Consider the following 20,639-nt stretch of genomic DNA (forward strand, 5'->3'; position numbering starts at 1 on the left):
TCTGTGAGCATGTAGGATTTAGCTAAATGTCAAAGTCTATATGTGAAGATTTTTTTCGAAATTCCCATTTCCTTTTTTTTTTTTTAATTCTTTATTTTTGCACACGATAGGCAAGGCAAGAATGATACAACTTGAAGGCTTGCGCAGAAGCCAAAATACAAAAGATCAGTCTTGTAAACGTAATAATTGAAATCAGCCCATATTACAAGCCACGTTATAAATTCTATACAACTTGCCTCCCATCGAGGATTTCGTGTTTTTTATGTAGCAACAGTATTTAAATTCCTTATTTTTGCACGCGATAGGCATAGCAAGAACAGTACAACTGTGTGGCTTGCGCAAAAGCCAAAATGTAAAAGATCAGTCTTGAAAAAACACAATAATCGACATCCGCCCACAAGACACGCCTCTCCATAAATTCTATTTCACCTGCCTCCCATTGGGGATTTTTTGTTTGTTTGTTTGTTTGTTTTTGTTAAGCCTTTATTTTTCGATTCGTCAAGAGGGACAAATACACCGAACTACTTATCACGTGCTCAGAAGCCAACGGTGGTGATACAAGAAGCAAACAAAAAACACCCTTGGGTTCCCTGCTCAGATCATCTTAGTCAATTGTCTCTCATCGAAGGTTGTTTATAAGTCTCAGGCTTTTGTAATTTGGCCCAGAGGAGACCTAATAGGGAAATTTAACCGGAGAAGTCCAGGTCTCCACATTCCCCTATCACACTGATCGTGCCTGAGGAGATTTTTGTAAAACAGAGAAAATAAGGAATAAAAATAAGATAACATAAAAGAGATTAAAATAAAGTTGAAGGTAAAATTAAGAGAAGAGACCTACCCCCAAAATTCGAGAACCGAGAAAAAAGGGTGGTCGGAAAAGGAGAAAAGTAGGAAGTATAGGTAGAGAGAAGGGAAAAAGAGGTGGGGTGCGGGAACCGGGACGCGGCAAGAGCGGGATGACCAACCGGGGCCAGAGCGGGACGGGCAAGCAAAGGCCCCCTACACCCTGTCTTCCTGGTCTATATGATCAATCCACAGCGGATCCTGCTACACTATTATCCCAGGGCTCCCAAAGTTTCATGAATTTCTCTGTCATCCACTTCACTCGCGCTGTCAGGTCGTCCAATAATCGGCAATCTCGGATCCTAGATATCACGCCCGTAATCTCTGGACCTTGAGGAGAGAGCCAAGCTGTGGCAATAGTACGTCTAGCCCCAAGGGTTATTTTGTGGACTAGAGTCTGCTCTCTTTTGGTCCATCCATCGAGGGATCTGTTCAGTAAGTACACCCATGTGTCTAGTAGTAGGGGCTTGTTAAAGGTCTGTGTCAATAAGTCATCAACTGCCTTCCAGAAGCTACTTAATTTCGGGTATTCCCACCACATGTGGAGATACGTTCCCCGCGTTCCACATCCCCTCTAGCAATCGTCCTTATCCAGCTTGTGCATCTTATAGAGTTTGACGGGAGTGGTATACCACCGGAACATGGTCTTCCATGTTTGTTCCTCGAGGGTGACGCAGACAAAGGAATTTTTGTTAGCTTCCCATATGTCCTGCCAGTCTACTCCCTCTAAAACTTCTCCTAGATCTGCCTCCCACGGATCGGCGTAGGCCAACCGCCCCCATTCTTTGTTCTCCGTACTAAGGTGGGCATATAGGAGTGTTATCATGCCCTTGGGGACGGCCCCTGCCCGGCATAATTTCTCATAGAAAGTCAGCTCTTCTTGCGCAGCTCCCTTTAGGTGGGGCTTTCTAGCGAAGTCCCGGATCTGAAGGTAGCGAAAAAAATCCGTCAGTGTTAAGTGGGACTCTCGTTGAAGGTCGTCAAATTGGACTATCTGTCCATTACGGTATAGTTGGTAAATCCGCTGCAGTCCTATTCTCTCCAGATTCCGAAAATCTTTAGGGGCCATAGAAATTCCCATTTCCTAATGAGGAAACCATCATTCGGGGGTTGCACCAGGTTGCAGGCACTGCGTGGTATGCCAGATTAGGAATTTTGCTATTATATTGTTTATGTTTAGCCATTTGTGTTCTATTTAATGAGAGAAAATTTCTGCCATCCTATAACTTTTTATATACATAGAAATTAGAATATATCCAATGGCAATGGAATTTCAGTGATAACTGCAAGGGTATAATATTAATTATTATTGTCACCTCAGACAGTTGTTAAATAAAAATGTTGAATGCATAAAAAGCATCATGTTTATGTTTTCTTTCAGAATCAAGATCGCAAGTTGAAGGAATTCCAGGATGAACTGGAAGACGCAAAGCTGAAATACGAAGGTTCTCTGTCTGATATTGCACGACTGGAAAGTGCCATTGGATCCAAAGTGAGTATGATATGCCATCACTCATATATTTACATCAAATCTACCTGTTATCGGGGTAATATGAGGATCCATTATTAGGCATATCTTAATATGAATATTTTTGGTATACATGATTTCCGTGTACATGTTATGTTTTACTAGCTTAACTATTGCAAACAACACAAGGGCTCTGTAATGTTCGGATACTGCAAAGCTTTTTGATAGTACTTTAGTATGTCACTAATTACATTTACATTAAATGTATGTAATTTTTTTGCTGCGCCTACTCTTGTTAATTGTTTCAATAAAGCTTGAATATGCACAAAAAAAAAGATACATTCAGGTTCATGATCCCCCACAAGTTAGACTTATTTGTTAAAAGTATGCAGAAGTCAACTCAACTCTCTTTTGCACATAACATACGTACCCAAGAAAAACATTGTATTGTGTAAAGGATGGATTATTACAGCAAAATAATTAGTTCCTTTGGCTTTCATTAACTATGTATTGTATTGTGTATTGTATTGGGTTTTTTTTTCTTCTTGGTTGTGGCTTCATCTCTTGCTGTTCCTGCATTCTGCATTTGTTTTTCACTAATTTAAAATTATCGAAGTTATACACTAACGTGAGAATTCAAATTGAATTGAAAGTGAATTTAAAATGTAAGATCTAAGTAGCCAAACTGTAAGCATAGCTGACGTAGGTAATGTTTCATGTAATAGATTTGTCTATTTTACCTTGAATTTCAAAATTCACCTTGAATTCACTTTGAATTCCCTGTGTAAGTACTATAATCTCTGTCTTTAGTTTCATATAGAAGACAACCCTCAGCACTCCAGGTGTTGTTGACTACCGCTCATATATATTTAAAATTAACATTAAATGAAATGTACATTTTTATTGATAAAAAGAAATGTTTTCATACATGTAATCATTTTTATTCTTACCGGACAGGAAAAGGAGGCTCGAGAGCTTTTGGACAACTGTCACCGAACCAACACACAGGCAGGAATCTGGGAGAACAAGTCTCACCAGCTGGAAACGGAGTGTAGATCTGTAAAACTAGACCTTCGCAATGCAGAGTCCGAGTGTCGGAGGCTCAAGGAAACAGTTGATTCGCTACAAATGGAGATTGATCACGTAAGAAAATAATTTAATATTTTATACAGAAACTCCAAGCAGTTGTGACTAAAATATAATTTCAGATTAGCATGTATGTGTACTATCAAATATATACTGTGATTACCATTGGATATTTACACATCAGTCTGGCAATTTTAAAGTAACGGACTTGACTAGTTTAGTTCAATCTATTGATTCAATTAACCAGGCTCTTTCTATACAGTAATATTTACATGTAGCTGGCCTTTTAAAATCTGTACATTTATGTAAGTAGGGTGTAAGTTCCACAGAGAGAGGAGTATTCCAGACTTCATTGGTTTTAGATACGGTACCATACGGCTCGTGAACGCACGGAGGAGACTGAATAAAGATATCTTAAGATAATACTAAATGTTTTAGACCTTAATCATGAAAATTTTATAAGCTTGGCTAGCCTATTTGATCACATGGAAAATTATGCTCGAGGGCAAAACACCAGCATAGTAGCAGGAAATTCTATCTGGATTATAGTGAACGGTGGACTAAAAACTTAGACACACTAAGGGCACAAAAAGAACCTAGCTCAATAACATAAACGCTAAGCCTATTGCGAGTAACTCAGCCTATTCCTATGTATAACTTCTGTATCCCATGGTTAAAGAGAGTCTCTGTGATTACCAGTCCACTCCGCAAGCCCCAGGACTTTGCAAGGGCCCATATGCTGGTCCCACTGATCCGGTAGCTTGCAGCACCTGGAATAGTGCCCCGTTATTCTCCTGACTTGATGTTGAGGGTACCTTCTCCGGTAGTGTGGGATGTGCAGCTGGGTTCGACCATTCTTAGCCCTTGATCTGGGAATACGGGAGCTGTGAGCGGTCCCTGTGGCATTCAGGCAAGTATGCAGGAGTTGGGGGATTTTCCCCTTGTTTTTCAAGCTGGGCATGGGTGTAGGTCGCTCAGTCATGCATTACTGGGGTTGATGGATGACTGGAGGTGAGTCCTGTGGTGTCTTGTCTCTCTTACTCCTCTCCATAAGTGGGTTCTATTTAGTGGCTAGTCTCAGCCAGAAGTTGGCAACAATCTGATCCAGCCTCTGCATGGTGTCTTCCAGCAGGCCCTGTGTGGCTGAGGTATGCAGCACATCTGCCATTTTCTGTGTGCCGAGGAGTTGTACTGGAATGCCAACAGGTTCTCAGTATCACCCTTAGGAGTAGACAGTTGCCCGAGAGTGGGTAACAGGATATCCCTCACCAGTGGGAGGGGGGATTTGGGAATCTCTACTGCTCCTATGTGCCCCTGCAGGATGGTTGGTGAAGAGATCAGCCTCTTCTTCCCAGTCACCCCCACAGGTAGGCCTCTAAGAAAACATAGGCTTAGACCTCCAATCAAGCAGTGAGACAGCTCAATATGCGTCTCCGAGTCTCTTGGATTATCTCCAGCAAGATTAGGTATACATTTTTTGGAACCAAGTTGGTTATATTGTGGAATATCGAGATTTTATTTGGAGCTCTTACTTAGTGCGGCCGCTCAGTATGGCGGCCAAGCCCCACCCCCCAACAACTTGTGTTTTTTTTTTTTAACAATAAACTAATGTTACTTTTTCTCAGTCGAACTAAAACTACAATCATTTTATTCATAGCATGTAACCACTGAACAGTCCTACAAATCTCAGATAAACAGCTTAAACAAGGCTGCCTCAAAGATGGAAGGAGAAGCACATCAGATTAAAACTGAGAAGAGTACTGTCCTCAATGACTTGGCATCTACACGAGAGCTGTGTGTTAAGCTTGATTCCAGCAAAGAACTTTTAAACAGGCAGCTCAGTGCTAAAATTCAGGACATGGAGCAGGTATGTTGCAAGCCAGTTCAATCCCCTTCATTCAAAATCTTACTTATAACCTATATTGTGTAATAATAAAGATATTTTTTTTAATGTGTAGCTTCAGATGGAGCTGGAATCCACTCGATCAGAGCTAGAACTCCTGAGAAAGCAACTAGCAAGCGAAAGAATTGCTATAAAGAATCTGGAGTCTCTGCTGTATGGCAACCAGGAAAAAGAATATCAATCAAACATGCGGGCCAAAGAGTTGGACTCAGAACTTCAACATCTCCAAGAAAAACTAATTTTGACAGAGAGCAAGCTGTAAGTAAATGAATTAAAACAAATTGATGGGGCATTCATTTTCTATGTACTTTTTATTGTGGATTAGGTTTATGTGTAATGGGAAACTAAAGTATCTAGCGTGTTTAATTGTATGAAAGGTTGAAGAACTTTCAAATTCTTTAATTCTGTGAAAGAGCAAGTAAAGTCCACAATATCTATATAAAATATTAAGATGAATAAAATGTTTTCTGTGATCAGAGAATCATTTAATATATATCAAAAAGACGCAAACTTACACAGAGGGTAGAGCAGCGCTTAAGAAACTGCATACAATAATATATCAGGCAGCAGACCTGATAGGGGAATCCTTCAAGCCCCTAAAAAAACTAGAGCTAGTGAAACAAAGATTAGAGGTAACGCCAAGAATAAAATAATATGGAATAAAATCAGTAAAAATACACAAAAAAAAAATAAAAAACAAGAGAGTCCACAATAAAATCTGGAGATTAAAAAAAAAAAAAAAAATACCCAAAGGTAAGGCACAGTCTTAGAGATAACAGCACATCTTCAAGCTGTTGTACGATACTTTTAGGATAACTTAGCTTGGTAGCAGCATATGAAAGTTGAACCTATAGTGCAGATTAGTTGTAACAGATGCGACAAGCAACACTAAAAACAGAAGTCAACTCACATATAGTAGAGCTATAACCAGCTCTAGGAAAATCAGCATGCAGTGGTATTAAATCCCCACTTGCAGGATATCCCTCTGATGTTGATGATCAATAAATAGCAATGAAGCAAATCACAACAGGGTAACGGTGAGGTAGATCATATAAAATGAAAAAAACAGCCAATAGTGCTCTCTGTGTAGGTAAGTATTTATGAATGAAGAATGAAATGTACTTACATTAGAATGAGCAGACTAACCTGTCTGTCACAAGCGTGGGTGGTATAATCCCCACCTAGGATTCTTCAGTCGGTAGTCCACAGGAAATTGTCAGGTGAAATATAAAATCTAAAGATAAATAAAAAGTATATGGCTTCCAGCAGGTAATAGGGTAGACAGAAATACTATATACAGAAAGAAGATATAAACCACAATGCGTTTCTCCCTTTAGGGCTTTTTCAAGTGGGTAAAATGTTTTTATCCGTTCTAAGGGAATTTCCAATTTAAGGCCAAACTGGAAGCATAGCTGATTTAGGGAATGTTTCCAGTTTTGCTATTTATAACACAAATTTAAAATTCACTTCCAATTAACCTTGAATTTTTACTTTAGTAAATAACACTGTAAACTGCACACTACATATAGGAAACCACAATTACCGTTTTAACAATAGCTCCAAGGGAAAATGGCAGAATACTTCAAGTTTGAGGAGTCCTTTCTCCCTTTTCCAGACTCTGTAAAGCGTGTATGATAAGTGTGCAGGTACTGTTGATAAGATATGTTGCCCGTTATAAAGAGGGAATTTAGGCAAAAAATATTCATAGAAAATAGATGAAAATGCAGTTTTAAGTTTCAAATAAAGAATATTGTTGACACAAACGATTTTGGAAAATGTCTGCAATAATTTGTTTGTTTTGCTTTTCCTTTATCCAATCCTAGTGGAAACCAAGGACGAGAAACTGGCCATTTAAAAAACAAGCTGGCCCAGCAAAGTGCTGAACTTGAATTAACAAGGAGACACCTGTCTACTGAACAATTTGAAAGGTAAGTGCAGGCACACAGTGTAAATATTTGGCTGAATGAGAGTATGCCACGTTTAAGGAGAAGTTGTTCTCAAACTGTTATCTGTGGTTCTCCTTTCATTCTTTCCAGTGGGTCACCTGGTAACCTAGTGTGTAATGTAAAATAGAAAAAGAGAGAGTAAACCACTTGATTGCATAAACCATCAGCATATAAGTAAATCAAAGGAAGCAACGTTAATAGTGATCTACTCTCAACAAATTGGGTTCTCTTCTCGGACAAAATCACAAATACATAAAAGCTAATCGGGGGGGGGGGGGGCCTGACTGCAGAGCTGAGAGGACGCTAGCCTCAGCAGCTCCTGCAACAAACAACGAATAAAACCGGTTCCCACAGCTAAAACTACGATTAAACGTGACAAAAGAGTCACTAAAGGTGGGATAATGCCAAGAGGAGCAATTTGATACCACCCCAGTCAATGTACGAGTATAATCCGCTTTTCAAAAGTCGAAGGTCTACCCACATGGCAGGCGCGGGAGGGACAGCTGATTTCCCGGCGCCACACAAAGCCGACTCTGCAAACCTGGGTCTCTATTCCCCCCCCCTCTGGACTGGTGGGGGTTATCCCGGTCTACCTCCACACAGAGAGCATTCACCTCCGAGACACTACAAGGCACAACTTGAACCGTGCGGCACAAGGCCGAGCCAAGATGGCCGACCACCCCGCAACCCTGGCGGGCCAACAAAATGTAAGCGACTGGGCAAAGGCTTTTGAGGAAAAATTTGACGCCGTATGCAGGCGCTTCTGGGAACGACACCAGACACCAGACAAAACGAAACTCAGGTGTCTGGAACCCACTCACGTTTAGCCGGGACACCCGGCTACCCCTTCTCCACCACGGAAGCAGGGGAACTCCAAGAAGGGGAAATTACAGAGCCCTGACTCACCTCATGGAGCACCCTATACAAGACAACACCAGCAAGCACAGCAGAGGGGCACCCGGAGCAGCAGGGCAGAGACCTTCATCACAGCCGACTCGACGAGCCCCTGCAGCAATTCGGAGAAAATACCCGAGCCTATCCCACCGATATGTTGAGACCCAGCAGAGGCCTAGGCAACCAGGCGGCGTAAGAAATAAACTGCGCAAAAAGGGTCTGAAGAACTCTGCCTACCTCCGTGCAGGCGAGCACAACCCTGCGGGCCCAGGGGAGCAAGGTACGCCAGCGATTGTCCCGCTCCTACACCGCTCATCTAATGTTTACACATTCCTTTATTGCAAATTTTGTTTAATTTAGAATTTCTTATCCCCTGCTCTGTGTCACGTATTCATCCTCACCTTATGGTATTTGCAGTGGAAATTTCCTACCTGGCAATAATGGAGGTGCCGCTCGGCAGTCCTGCGCCACTGTGCCTGACTTCTGCAGCATGTCGGTGGACGCCGGCCGCTGCGGGTCCACGCCATATTGTAGCCCCACGTCTGCCCGCGGTAATGACGGCATTGACGTGCGTGTGACGTCATGCAAAAGAGGCGCATGCACGTTTTGGGGTCAAAGCCCCGTTACGGCCAATCGGCTCTGCAGGAGGGTTATTTAAACTAATTTTTCCTTTTACTCATTGCCCTGTCATGGTTTCCCTTAGATGGTTATCCGAGAGTGTGTTCCTGATTGTGTGTTTCTGTTTTTTGACTTTGGCTTCGTTTTGACTTCCCTGACTTCTTGTATCCTTTACTATTAGCTTTTCCTTATCGCTGTGTCTCGTTCTGAGTCCCTGACCTTGGCAAGTATATTTACTATTCTCTGGTACATTAATTCTGGCCATTCTAAGGTCCGGTTAGACGTTACCCTTAGTCCTAGGTGTGATACTATTCTGCCTGCTGGACCAACTGTTATCCTGACACTGTTAATAGCTTGGTAGATCTTGCAGGAACATTCTGTGTGTGAATTAAGTTAAATTTACAGAGCAGGTGATACAATCTTTTAAAGTAATTTACATCTGATTGAAAACCATTTTTGTTCCATGCAGGCCGTGTTTTCTGCATGCACAGAAACAAAAGTGATTTAACTCATAAATGGAAGGGAATTGAGCAGTGAAATTTCAGAGGTATTATCTATACACCAAAACTGCTACATTAAGCTAAAGTGGTTTTGGTGACTATAGTGTCCCTTTTAGTTTTAACAAATATATACATAAATCAGAAACCGGGCTTTAGAATGGCAGGATGTTAATATAGAAAAGTACAGGACAAACCAAGATTGGGAAATAGAAGGTACCTAAACAGTGAGACAAGCCAAAGATCAAGGTATACCAAGGTTACAATAGTCAATGAACAAACCAAGGTCAAAATACACAAGATTCAATATAAATAACACACTCTCTGATAACCAACCAGGAAATCACGACAGGGCACTAAGAAAAATTAATGAACATCATATTTTGCAAGACCTATAGAGCCATAAAAGGTTCTAGCGTGCAGTGAAAACTCTGATGGACCTTGTGGAAACTCACCGTATCTAAGTGTACCCTCCAGGTACGAGCCTGCACTTGTGCAGGAGTGCTGCCGCTCGGGGACGTGACAGTTGTGGCTAATCAATGTAGTCAGCTCAATCAACGTAGCAATAAATCATTAGAAAACTTATCAAAGTGGAATAAAAAATGTTCATATTGTTCAAAGAATTAGAATTCCCATTAGGTTTCTATTTTCAACAGAGACAAAACACTTGGGTGTGCAAGAAAAATGCATGAAATAGGGGAAGAGTGTGCTTCACACTAGTATGCAAGCTGTGATTTAAATGTAAACATTATTTTACTAGTTATTATATTGCAGGTCCCATAAAAATGGAGTAATGTTTTTTTTACAATTGTTGGAAGAAGATAAATATCCAGGAACACCTGAGGTTTCTTCTAAAAGGCAGTCTTTTTAAGTGGAGACAATGTTTTAACTCCTGTCTTTGAGACTTGTTAAAGGCTCAGAGAGGAGCCCAATTATCCAAAGACTGCCTTTTAGAAGAAACCTCAGGTGTGCCTGGGTGTTTTTCTTCCATTTGATGTCTCCAGTGATTGTCCCTCCCTTTTTGGAAACCCTGCAGGAAGTATTCCCCCTTTTCTAGTGTGTGCATTATTTTGACATAAAATTGAGTTGACAGTTAAAATTTTGGCTCCAGTCACTGATATAGAATATATTCCACCAACTATTTTTCATACTCTGCTATTCTGGTTTACATTTTTCAGCTCCATTGTCTGTTCTTCTGGATTTTCTATTTAATGGACATTGCAGTAATTACTTGAAAGCCACTGAATCAATTATTTGAAGTGGTAAAATTGTAGTATTTGGGTACCTTTTTGTTTTTGGAAATGTTGCATTCAAAATATAAATATGTGGGGGCGGAGCCTGACTGCCAAGCAGACTAGACGCACATGCCGAGAGCTCCTGAGTCTGGAGCCAAGATTCAGGGTTTATTGCCCGACCGCCTGATCACACAGCCTGCTGGACACAATATTCGTGACGAGGAGACTGCATGGCACACGGGGATACCAGTCACTTGGCTCTCCGGTGCTAGGCGGACCAAATCGTGACCAGCGGCCTGTGCGGGTGGGAGCCGAGGAGAAACGGCCGCTCTCCCGGTTCTCTGGCCGACAAGGAGGCACTCACAAATCACCTCTCCTCCCCCCCCCCTGTGGACCGGTGGGGGTTATCCCGGTCCTTGAGGACGCCCTGTGAGCCCTGCAAAACCACCACAATACGCGGGACAAGAGTCACCCAAGATGGCGGCCGCACCAGGCTCCGCAACACGAGGCCTGTCACTGACACAACAAGCCTCAGCAGGCCCTAAGACAACTACACCGGACACCCTAAGAGCTATCTTTGAAGATTTTTGGGCCATGCTACACAACCGAGCAAGGCAGGCAGCGGAGCCCGGCAGGGCACACCGTGCTAGCAACAGGAAACAGCCGGGGAAGCCTACTAGGGGCCAACAACTACCCCGCACCTACCCGACAGCAATACAGAGGGGAAAGCTGCGGAAGCGAAACTACCGGCGGAGAAAGCGAGCCACTTATAACCGTCCTGCCCACCGCTGCAGCGAGGTACCAAACCCCAACGTTTTACCACCTGCTCCAAGCCACAAGGTGATACCCATGAGGCCATTCCCTAGCCGCCTCCCTTGCCGATCAGGGCTAAGCATCCACTCACCAAGCGGAAGAGCCACGGACTGGCAGACCAACACCAGGCTTGACACTCCGGTACACCCAATGGGCATAGGCTGAAAGGGACAGACCAAGAGAGATGTGGAGCTGGGGTCATGCCTGTGCAATTAACCACATTCGGGACGTTGTATGGATAAGCGGACTGAAGCTCAGACTCCCACACCTAGTGAGCACATTATTGTTCAATCTCGCTTGCACTAACCTAGCTAAATCATACGACCCCTCAGGCACTTTTCTCTTCCTGCAAAACGTCAACCCACATAGGTGCCCATATCCTCTTGCAGCAGGAATGGCCTGTGTACAGCTGCCAGCCACAAAACACCACATTTATAACACTACACTAGTCATATACTATACAAACATGGCGTAAACTAGATGCAAGATAGTCTTAAAGGGACACTATAGTCACCTGAACAACTTCAGCTTAATGAGGTTGTTTAGGTGAGTGCTACAGCTACCCGGAGCCTTTTTCTTGTAAGCACTGTATTTTCTGAGAAAATGCAGTGTTTACATTGGAAGCTTGGAACACCTCTTGTTGCAGTCAATCAGACGGCCACCAGAGGGACTTCCGAGTTCAGAGGCCCTAAAAAGGCCTCTCGTCCGATGCATTCTGGATGAATGCATCAGACGGGCTATCAGCACACAAAGCACTGTGAACGCGCTTTGTGTGCTGATAGCCTGTCAGCACTGCTGTGGGCGTGGCTTCAGCTGACAGCTTCAGCTTCAGCTGACAGCTGAAGCCCGAACCCACAGGGACCTACTCTCCTTCCCCGGCCCCCACCGCTGTGCGGCGGGTGGGGGCCCTAAAATTATCGATAAGGGGGGGACCTATTGTCCCCCCCCGGCCCCCACCCCTGAGTGGTGGGTGGGGGCCCTAAAATTATCGATAAGGGGGGGGCCTACTGTCCCCCCCCGGCCCCCACCCCTGTGCGGCGGGTGGGGGCCCTAAAATTATCAATAAGGGGGGGACCTATTGTCCCCCCCCGGCCCCCACCCCTGTGCGGCGGGTGGGGGCCCTAAAATTATCAATAAGGGGGGGACCTACTGTCCCCCCCCGGCCCCCACCCCTGTGCGGCGGGTGGGGGCCCTAAAATTATCAATAAGGGGGGGACCTATTGTCCCCCCCCGGCCCCCACCCCTGTGCGGCGGGTGGGGGTCCTAAAATTATCAATAAGGGGGGGACCTACTGTCCCCCCCCCGGCCCCCACCCCTGTGCGGCGGGTGGGGGCCCTAAAATGATCAATAAGGGGGGGACCTATTGTCCCCCCCCGGCCCCCACCCCTGTGCGGCGGGTGGGGGCCCTAAAATTATCAATAAGGGGGGACCTACTGTCCCCCCCGGCCCCCACCCCTGAGCGGTGGGTGGGGGCCCTAAATACAAAGGGGGGGGGGACCCTAGTTAACCCTCCCCCCCCCCCCAAAAAAAAAATTATCTCCCTACCTACCCCCCTCACCCTAAAAATAATGAGGGGGGAACATTAACTAAAAACCTGTAAAAAAAAAAAAAGAGATAAAAAAACTTACCATTCGATGTTTTCTCTCTTCTAAAATCTTCTTTCTTCAGCCCAAAAAAGGCCAAATAAAAATCCATAATAACCGACGCAATTAAAAAAAAAAAAAAAAAAAAAAAACGAGCGCAAAAAAAATAATCCATCTTCACCCATGGAGGGCTCCGCGCAGACTGAGCTCCGCAGGGTGGGGAAGGCTTATAAAGCCTTGCCCCGCCCTGCAATTAGGCTAAGAACACTCTGATTGGTGGGTTTGAGCCAATCAGAGTGCTCTGTGTCATTTTACAAGCGTGGGAAAGTTCTTTGGAATTTTCCCACGCTTGTAAAATGACACAGAGCACTGTGATTGGATGGCTTGAAACCCATCCAATCACAGTGCTCTGTGTCATTTTACAAGCGTGGGAAAATTCCAAAGAACTTTCCCACGCTTGTAAAATGACACAGAGCACTGTGATTGGATGGCTTGAAACCCATCCAATCACAGTGCTCTGTGTCATTTTACAAGCGTGGGAAAATTCCAAAGAACTTTCCCACGCTTGTAAAATGACACAGAGCACTGTGATTGGATGGCTTGAAACCCATCCAATCACAGTGCTCTGTGTCATTTTACAAGCGTGGGAAAATTCCAAAGAACTTTCCCACGCTTGTAAAATGACAAAGAGCACTCTGATTGGCTCAAACCCACCAATCAGAGTGTTCTTAGCCTAATTGCAGGGCGGGGCAAGGCTTTATAAGCCTTCCCCCGCCCTGCGGAGCTCAGTCTGCGCGGAGCCCTCCATGGGTGAAGATGGATTATTTTTTTTTTTATTTTTTTTTTTTTTTTTTTTTTTAATTGCGTCGGTTATTATGGATTTTTATTTGGCCTTTTTTGGGGCTGAAGAAAGAAGATTTTAGAAGAAAGAAAACATCGAATGGTAAGTTGATTTTATCTCATTTTTTCTTTTTTACAGGTTTTTAGTTAATGGTCCCCCCTCATTATTTTTAGGGTGAGGGGGGTAGGTAGGGAGATAATTTTTTTTTTTTGGTGGGGGAGGGTTAACTAGGGTCCCCCCCCCTTTGTATTTAGGGCCCCCACCCACCGCTCAGGGGTGGGGGCCGGGGGGGACAGTAGGTCCCCCCTTATTGATAATTTTAGGGCCCCCACCCACCGCTCAGGGGTGGGGGCCGGGGGGGGACAATAGGTCCCCCCCTTATTGATCATTTTAGGGCCCCCACCCACCGCACAGGGGTGGGGGCCGGGGGGGGACAGTAGGTCCCCCCCTTATTGATAATTTTAGGGCCCCCACCCGCCGCACAGGGGTGGGGGCCGGGGGGGACAGTAGGTCCCCCCCTTATCGATAATTTTAGGGCCCCCACCCACCGCTCAGGGGTGGGGGCCGGGGGGGGGACAGTAGGTCCCCCCCTCATTGATAATTTTAGGGCCCCCACCCGCCGCTCAGGGGTGGGGGCCGGGGGGGGCAGTAGGTCCCCCCCTTATCGATAATTTTAGGGCCCCCACCCACCGCTCAGGGGTGGGGGCCGGGGGGGGACAGTAGGTCCCCCCCTCATTGATAATTTTAGGGCCCCCACCCGCCGCACAGGGGTGGGGGCCTGGGGGGGGGACAGTAGGTCCCCCCCTTATTGATAATTGTAGGGCCCCCACCCGCCGCTCAGGGGTGGGGGCCGGGGGGGGGGGACAGTAGGTCCCCCCCTTATTGATAATTGTAGGGCCCCCACCCGCCGCTCAGGGGTGGGGGCCGGGGGGGGGGACAGTAGGTCCCCCCCTTATTGATAATTGTAGGGCCCCCACCCGCCGCTCAGGGGTGGGGGCCGGGGGGGGGACAGTAGGCCCCCCCCCCTTATCGATAATTTTAGGGCCCCCACCCGCCGCACAGGGGTGGGGGCCGGGGGGGGGGGAACAGTAGGTCCCCCCCCTTATTGATAATTTTAGGGCCCCCACCCGCCGCTCAGGGGTGGGGGCCGGGGGGGGCAGTAGTTCCCCCCCCTCATTGATAATTTTAGGGCCCCCACCCGCCGCACAGGGGTGGGGGCCCCTTATTGACAATTTTAGAAAGCGAGCTGAGCTGTCAGTCAGACAGCTCAGCTCGCGAACGCGCATTCCGCGCACATGCGCGGTAAAGCGCTCAGGTTCTTCATAGGGCGGCATTCAATGCCGCTCTATGAAGAACGCGATTGGTCCAGCGCGAAGCCGTCCCATTGGGCCCCGCGATTTCGTCATTTTGACGAAAAAGGGGGCGCGGCCTAGCGGGGAGCTCGGCGCTGGAACGGAGGTAAGTTTTTAATATAAAAACACCGAAATTTTTTTTTTTTAATCAATGAAAGTTCATATAAAAGCAAGAAGGAAGGCTGGGGAACCTGTCTTTCTTGCTTTTATATGGTGACTATAGAGTCCCTTTAAGGCTCCCTGACTTGAAGCAGAGTCAGACAGCCTAGTCACAGGGAGGTCTGTGGACGCCATTTAATATAAAAAGCGGGCAACCGCGGGGTCCTCAACCAAACAAAAGCGTAGTCCCACTAAACAAGGCTATAGACACACAACGATTATTACATGCTAGGGTATAAACACCTGACAAAGCTAGGAGAGATGCCTATATCCCTCCACTAAATATGACCAACACAACGCGTAACCACACTAGCCTGATTTCTTTCCTAGCATTGAATACACGCATTACACAAGTTGATACTAGACTACCACACGCACTAACCAAGCCTACGTACAAAGCAACTTACATTAAAGTCGATGTTCTAACGTTAACAATTTTATGTTTTATCATTATAACATAACAAGATCTGATCTGAAATGCCGACTCCTAAATGATCGTCTACTCTATATCATCTTAATAAGTGCACTGTTTGTTGTTCTATGATTACTGTTTTCATGATTTGTCCTGCAACCGTTAACGGTTTCTCGCAACCTATCATAAGCTGGCATGTGTACCATTGACATGCACTGCAAGCCTAAAGAATACTTGTTAAAGTACTACTCGACTTTACACATACGTCTACCTGTTTTTAACCCCTTAAGACCGCAGGACGTACTATGCCGTCCTTATTTTGGTGGCTCTAAAAGCCGCAGGACGGCATAGTACGTCCTGCGATCTTATGTACTTACCCGGTCGCCGGCGATCCCACGCCGGCGATCGCGGTATGGGGGACTTACCCGGGAGCCCAGGGAGTCCCCCTGCGTCCTCTTCAGCCGCCCAGGGCCATGTGATCGCGAGGTCCTTGCGAGGACCCCGCGATCACATGGACGGCATAGCCGTCCAAGGCATTGCCAGCAGGGGGAGTGCCTGTAATGACAGGTACTCCCCCTGCTGTCTGAAATACAAATAAAAAATGTTAAAACAGTGTAAAAATAAATTATATATACTTAGATCATATATATATTTATTATATATATGATCTAAGTATATATATACACACATATACACACATACACATAAATATGCATACACTGTCTACGTGTATTTTAATATTAATATATACATAATTATATATATATATTAATATCAAAATACACGTACAATGATATTGATTAAATATATATATAATTTTCATTATATATATATTTATATATAATAAAAAATAAATAAATAAATAAATACGTTAAAAAAATAAATAAAAAAATAATAAAAAAATAATGAAAAAAAAATAGATAAAAAATATATAAACATGCGTAATTTCGTTCTAACTGTATTTTAAAATTAATATATATATATTGATATCAAAATACATGTAGAACGAAATAATATATATATCTATATACATAAGTATATACGTATATATCACTATGTATATACCTATATATAAATAAAAAAAATTAAAAAAAATTATGTACATATATATACACACATATATATATACACACATATATATATAATAATTCTACGCATATATTTATGTAATAATTTTACATAATTAGGTCATTTTATTAATTACAATTTGCAGGACCTGCCTGCCAACCCAGGCCAAAAGTTCAGGGAATTACATTGTCTAGCACTATATTTAACTCTGTAACTTTCCAAGACACCATGAAACCTGTACATGGGGGGTACTGTTTTACTCGGAAGACTTCGCTGAACACAAATATTAGTGTTTCAAAACAGTAAAATATATTACAACGACGATATCGTCAGTGACAGTGACATTTTTTGCATTTTTCACACACAAATGGCACTTACACCGACGATATAATTGTTGTCATACGTTTTACTGTTTTGAAACACTAATATTTGTGTTCAGCGAAGTCTCCTGAGTATAACAGTACCCCTCATGTACAGGTTTTATGGTGTTTTCAAAAGTTACAGAGTCAAATATAAGGTTTGCGTTTCAGTTTTTTCACATTAAAATTCGCCAGGTTGCCTTTGAGACCGTATGGTAGCCCAGGAATGAAAATTATCCCCATGATGGCATACCATTTGCAATAGTAGACAACCCAGGGTATTGCAAATAGGGTATGTTCAGTTTTTTTTAGTAGCCACTTAGTCACAAACACTGGCCAAAATTTGCGTTCAAATTAGTTTTTTGCATTTTCAAATATTAACACTAACTTTGGCCAGTGTTTGTGACCAAGTGGCTACTAAAAAAGACTGGACATACTCAATTTGCAATACCTTAGGTTGTCTACTTTTGCAAATGGTATGCCATCATGGGGGTAATTCTTATTTCTGGGCTACCATATGGTCTCAAAGGCAACGTAACCAATCTGGCGAATTTCAATGTAAAAAAACTGAAATATGTAACACGCTATATTTGACCCTGTAACTTCCCAAAACACCATAAAACCTGTACATAGGGGGTACTGTTTTACACGCGAGACATCGCTGAATACAAATATGTGTATTGTATTGCAGTAAAAGCAAACAGTATTATGACATTCACAGTTAGAATGTCACGTAGAACTAAAAAAATGTAAAGAATTCTTATTTTCTCCCATTTTTTAAATATTTTTTTCATATTAAATTATGTTCCATACCTAAATATTTGATGTTAAACGAAAGCCCCGTTTCCCCTGAATAAAATGATATATAATAATGGGGGGTGCATTTAATATGAAAGAGGTGAATTATGGTTGGACAGACATATAGCGCAAATGCCAGGTTTTGTTTACGTTTTTTTGGATCACTTGTACATTTGGCTGCGGTCTTAAGGGGTTAATGTTATTATTCCATTAAACTTGTCAATAAGCCTATGAAAAGTCAAATTATATAAAAAAAAATGTGCATGTTCTCTACACACCACATATCTGTTATCACTCTTTGAAAATCGAGCTTGTGAGAGCTAATGTGGCTATGCAAGCACTGTTGTAATCCCCTATGCACAACAAAAATAAAGAATTAAAAATATATATATATATAAATATGTAAGACCATAACAAGAATGTGAATTTGCTTCTTGTAATTGTTTCCAGGTTTTCAATGTTTGTCTTTAGGTATTTATTTGCGGGATGAAATTAATATGTTCTGTGTATATATATTATGTGTTTGTCAAGTATCATTATGTGTTTTTTCTAAGTTCCATATGACCCATTTTCTTTATATAAATAGTTGCAATTGGAGAAGTTGTTTGTTACTTAATGCAACAAAAATATTTTCTTGTAGGGAACGTGCAGTAAAGGAACTTCAGCGGCACTCTTATCCATTTCAAACAAGCTCTTTCTTAAAAAACTCTCCTTCAAGGAGTCCTTCAAGGCTCTCACCAGGTCGTTCCTTTCAGTCTCCTGAACGCCGCTCCAGGTCTCCTGGAAGATCCCTTGAAAGGTGTGTTTCTGGTTATGTTTCTCAGTCAACATGTGAAAGCAGTTAAAGGACCACTTCATCTCACTGTAGTTGTCTGTGTGCATTGGCCCTGCCATTTTTCTACCACAATGTAAAACATTGCTTTGTTGTAAGTACAGTAATGTATTCATGGTGTGGAAAAACATTTCTCTAGTAGCTGTCTTCCTGACAGCAAGTAGATGGTGCTTCCGCATTGAGAACTGAGCCTGACTAGGTTCTTCATTGATAGAATGCTGCACATGCACTTTAAGTCTGCAGTGCTTCTGAATGAGAAGGATTTCATTTGGCAAAATGGCCACCAAGCCCGATTACCTCAGTAGAGGAAGACCGATGCTGTGTCAGCGCTGGATAACAGGTACGTACCGGGTTAATTTAACAATTTTTTTAGCAGAAAACTAGACTCTGTGAAATCTAAGAAGCTCAACTAATACTAGGGGCTAAAAGTTAAAATTATGTCCACCCCCATAGTGTTCATTTAATAGTGGCCTAATACCATCACACATAAAAATTTGTTACCATCAGCGCTGTCATAATAAAATGTAAAAAATAAATGTTATTTTTTTTGTGTTCCAGGAGTCCAATATTTAGACATTTCTAGATATCCTGAAAGAAAGCACCAAAGAGTTAACGACTTGGAATACACACCTGATTATCACATAGCTTGGAATCCAATAAATTAATTCCATAGGTTTGTCCAATATTGTGATCTTTATCAATTCAGAAAAAGTATTTATATGGGTGACCACTGTGAAAATGCTCTGCAGAAATCATATCATAAACTAACACAATTCCATAGGTTTTTATTTATTTATTTGTTAATATATTTATATGTGAGCGAGTGCTTAAACGCATTAACAGAAAAAGTAATAAACAAGTGAAAACTAAATGTATAATTAAATGTGACAATCCAAAAGGTAATATTTTTAAATACATTGCTACGTAACATTTTTGTTTTATTATTTTGTTAACCTTCCTTAATGTTGCAGTGTTTTGGCAGATGTATTTGTTTTGTGATTTAGGAATAATTTGAATTACTAAGCCTAGCCCACTTGGAGAATACATGTTGGTATTTTTTTGTCTGAAATATAGCTAAAACCTGTACTCTTATTCGTATTCTACTTTTGGCCAGGGAAATGACTACAAACAAATAGTCTAACTGAAGACCAAACCAGTCCACCAGTGTACTCCATTGCACCCCCTTCTTAATTTTAAATGAAATGTTCTATTCTCATACAGCAGTGTTGGAGCAAGGTATCTAATTAATTAAAAATTGTGTATATTTAATACCACAGCCCAAAAGCCCAAATACAAAAGGATTACAAATGAAACCCATGCTGGCTGGGTTAGTAATTTACTAGACTCCTTCATGTTTCTTTTCTCTGGTAGCACATTGGTGAGCCTGCCTCTTTTCATTTAATCAAGAAAAAGATTGCATAGTGATGCTGCAGCACGTGATAATATTGTCCCCTTATGATATTCCCACTTAATATCTGGCATTAATGACAATGTTAATACATATATAATAAAAACAAATGTGCATTTCTGTTTGCAGTTATAAAACATACATCGAAACCCCCCCAAAATATACAAAAGGCAAAATGTAGCAATTTTAGCAAAATTATTTTTAAAAGTTGCTTAATTATTTTACCACTGAAGTTAAAAAATGTTGATTACTCCATATTTTTATAGGATATTTATAAATAAAATGTATGTTTGATGTTTGCAGTTTCTTACAATATATGTGTTTTTATACAATTTTGGAAAATATTATTTCCATAAATTAAAGCTATTAAAATACCATATGGCGTAATTATTTATAATCTGATTTATACAGTACAATGTAAATACAGTAACACAATATAAACAATGCTAAAGTATTTAATAAGTAAAGGAACATTGCGATTTTTCTTGTTTAGTTTACAAATATGTCCTGGGTACTATATATAA

At 42.4% G+C, this 20,639-nt stretch overlaps 1 protein-coding gene across 1 annotated transcript in view; it reads left to right on the top strand.

The window, feature by feature from the left end:
- The window catches only part of TSGA10 (testis specific 10), a 42,622-nt gene extending 22,997 nt beyond the window's left edge, over nucleotides 1–19,625 (top strand). Inside the window, exons 14-20 of the mRNA XM_063444648.1 lie at nucleotides 2,225–2,335; nucleotides 3,269–3,454; nucleotides 5,055–5,264; nucleotides 5,356–5,558; nucleotides 7,124–7,228; nucleotides 18,516–18,674; nucleotides 19,266–19,625. Coding sequence (XP_063300718.1) covers nucleotides 2,225–2,335; nucleotides 3,269–3,454; nucleotides 5,055–5,264; nucleotides 5,356–5,558; nucleotides 7,124–7,228; nucleotides 18,516–18,674; nucleotides 19,266–19,290 — 999 coding nt within the window. The 3' untranslated portion in view covers nucleotides 19,291–19,625. The remainder of the gene's footprint in view (nucleotides 1–2,224; nucleotides 2,336–3,268; nucleotides 3,455–5,054; nucleotides 5,265–5,355; nucleotides 5,559–7,123; nucleotides 7,229–18,515; nucleotides 18,675–19,265) is intronic.
- Nucleotides 19,626–20,639: the final 1,014 nt, after the last annotated feature.

Source organism: Pelobates fuscus, chromosome 1, assembly GCF_036172605.1.
Source record: "Pelobates fuscus isolate aPelFus1 chromosome 1, aPelFus1.pri, whole genome shotgun sequence".
NCBI lineage: Eukaryota > Metazoa > Chordata > Amphibia > Anura > Pelobatidae > Pelobates > Pelobates fuscus.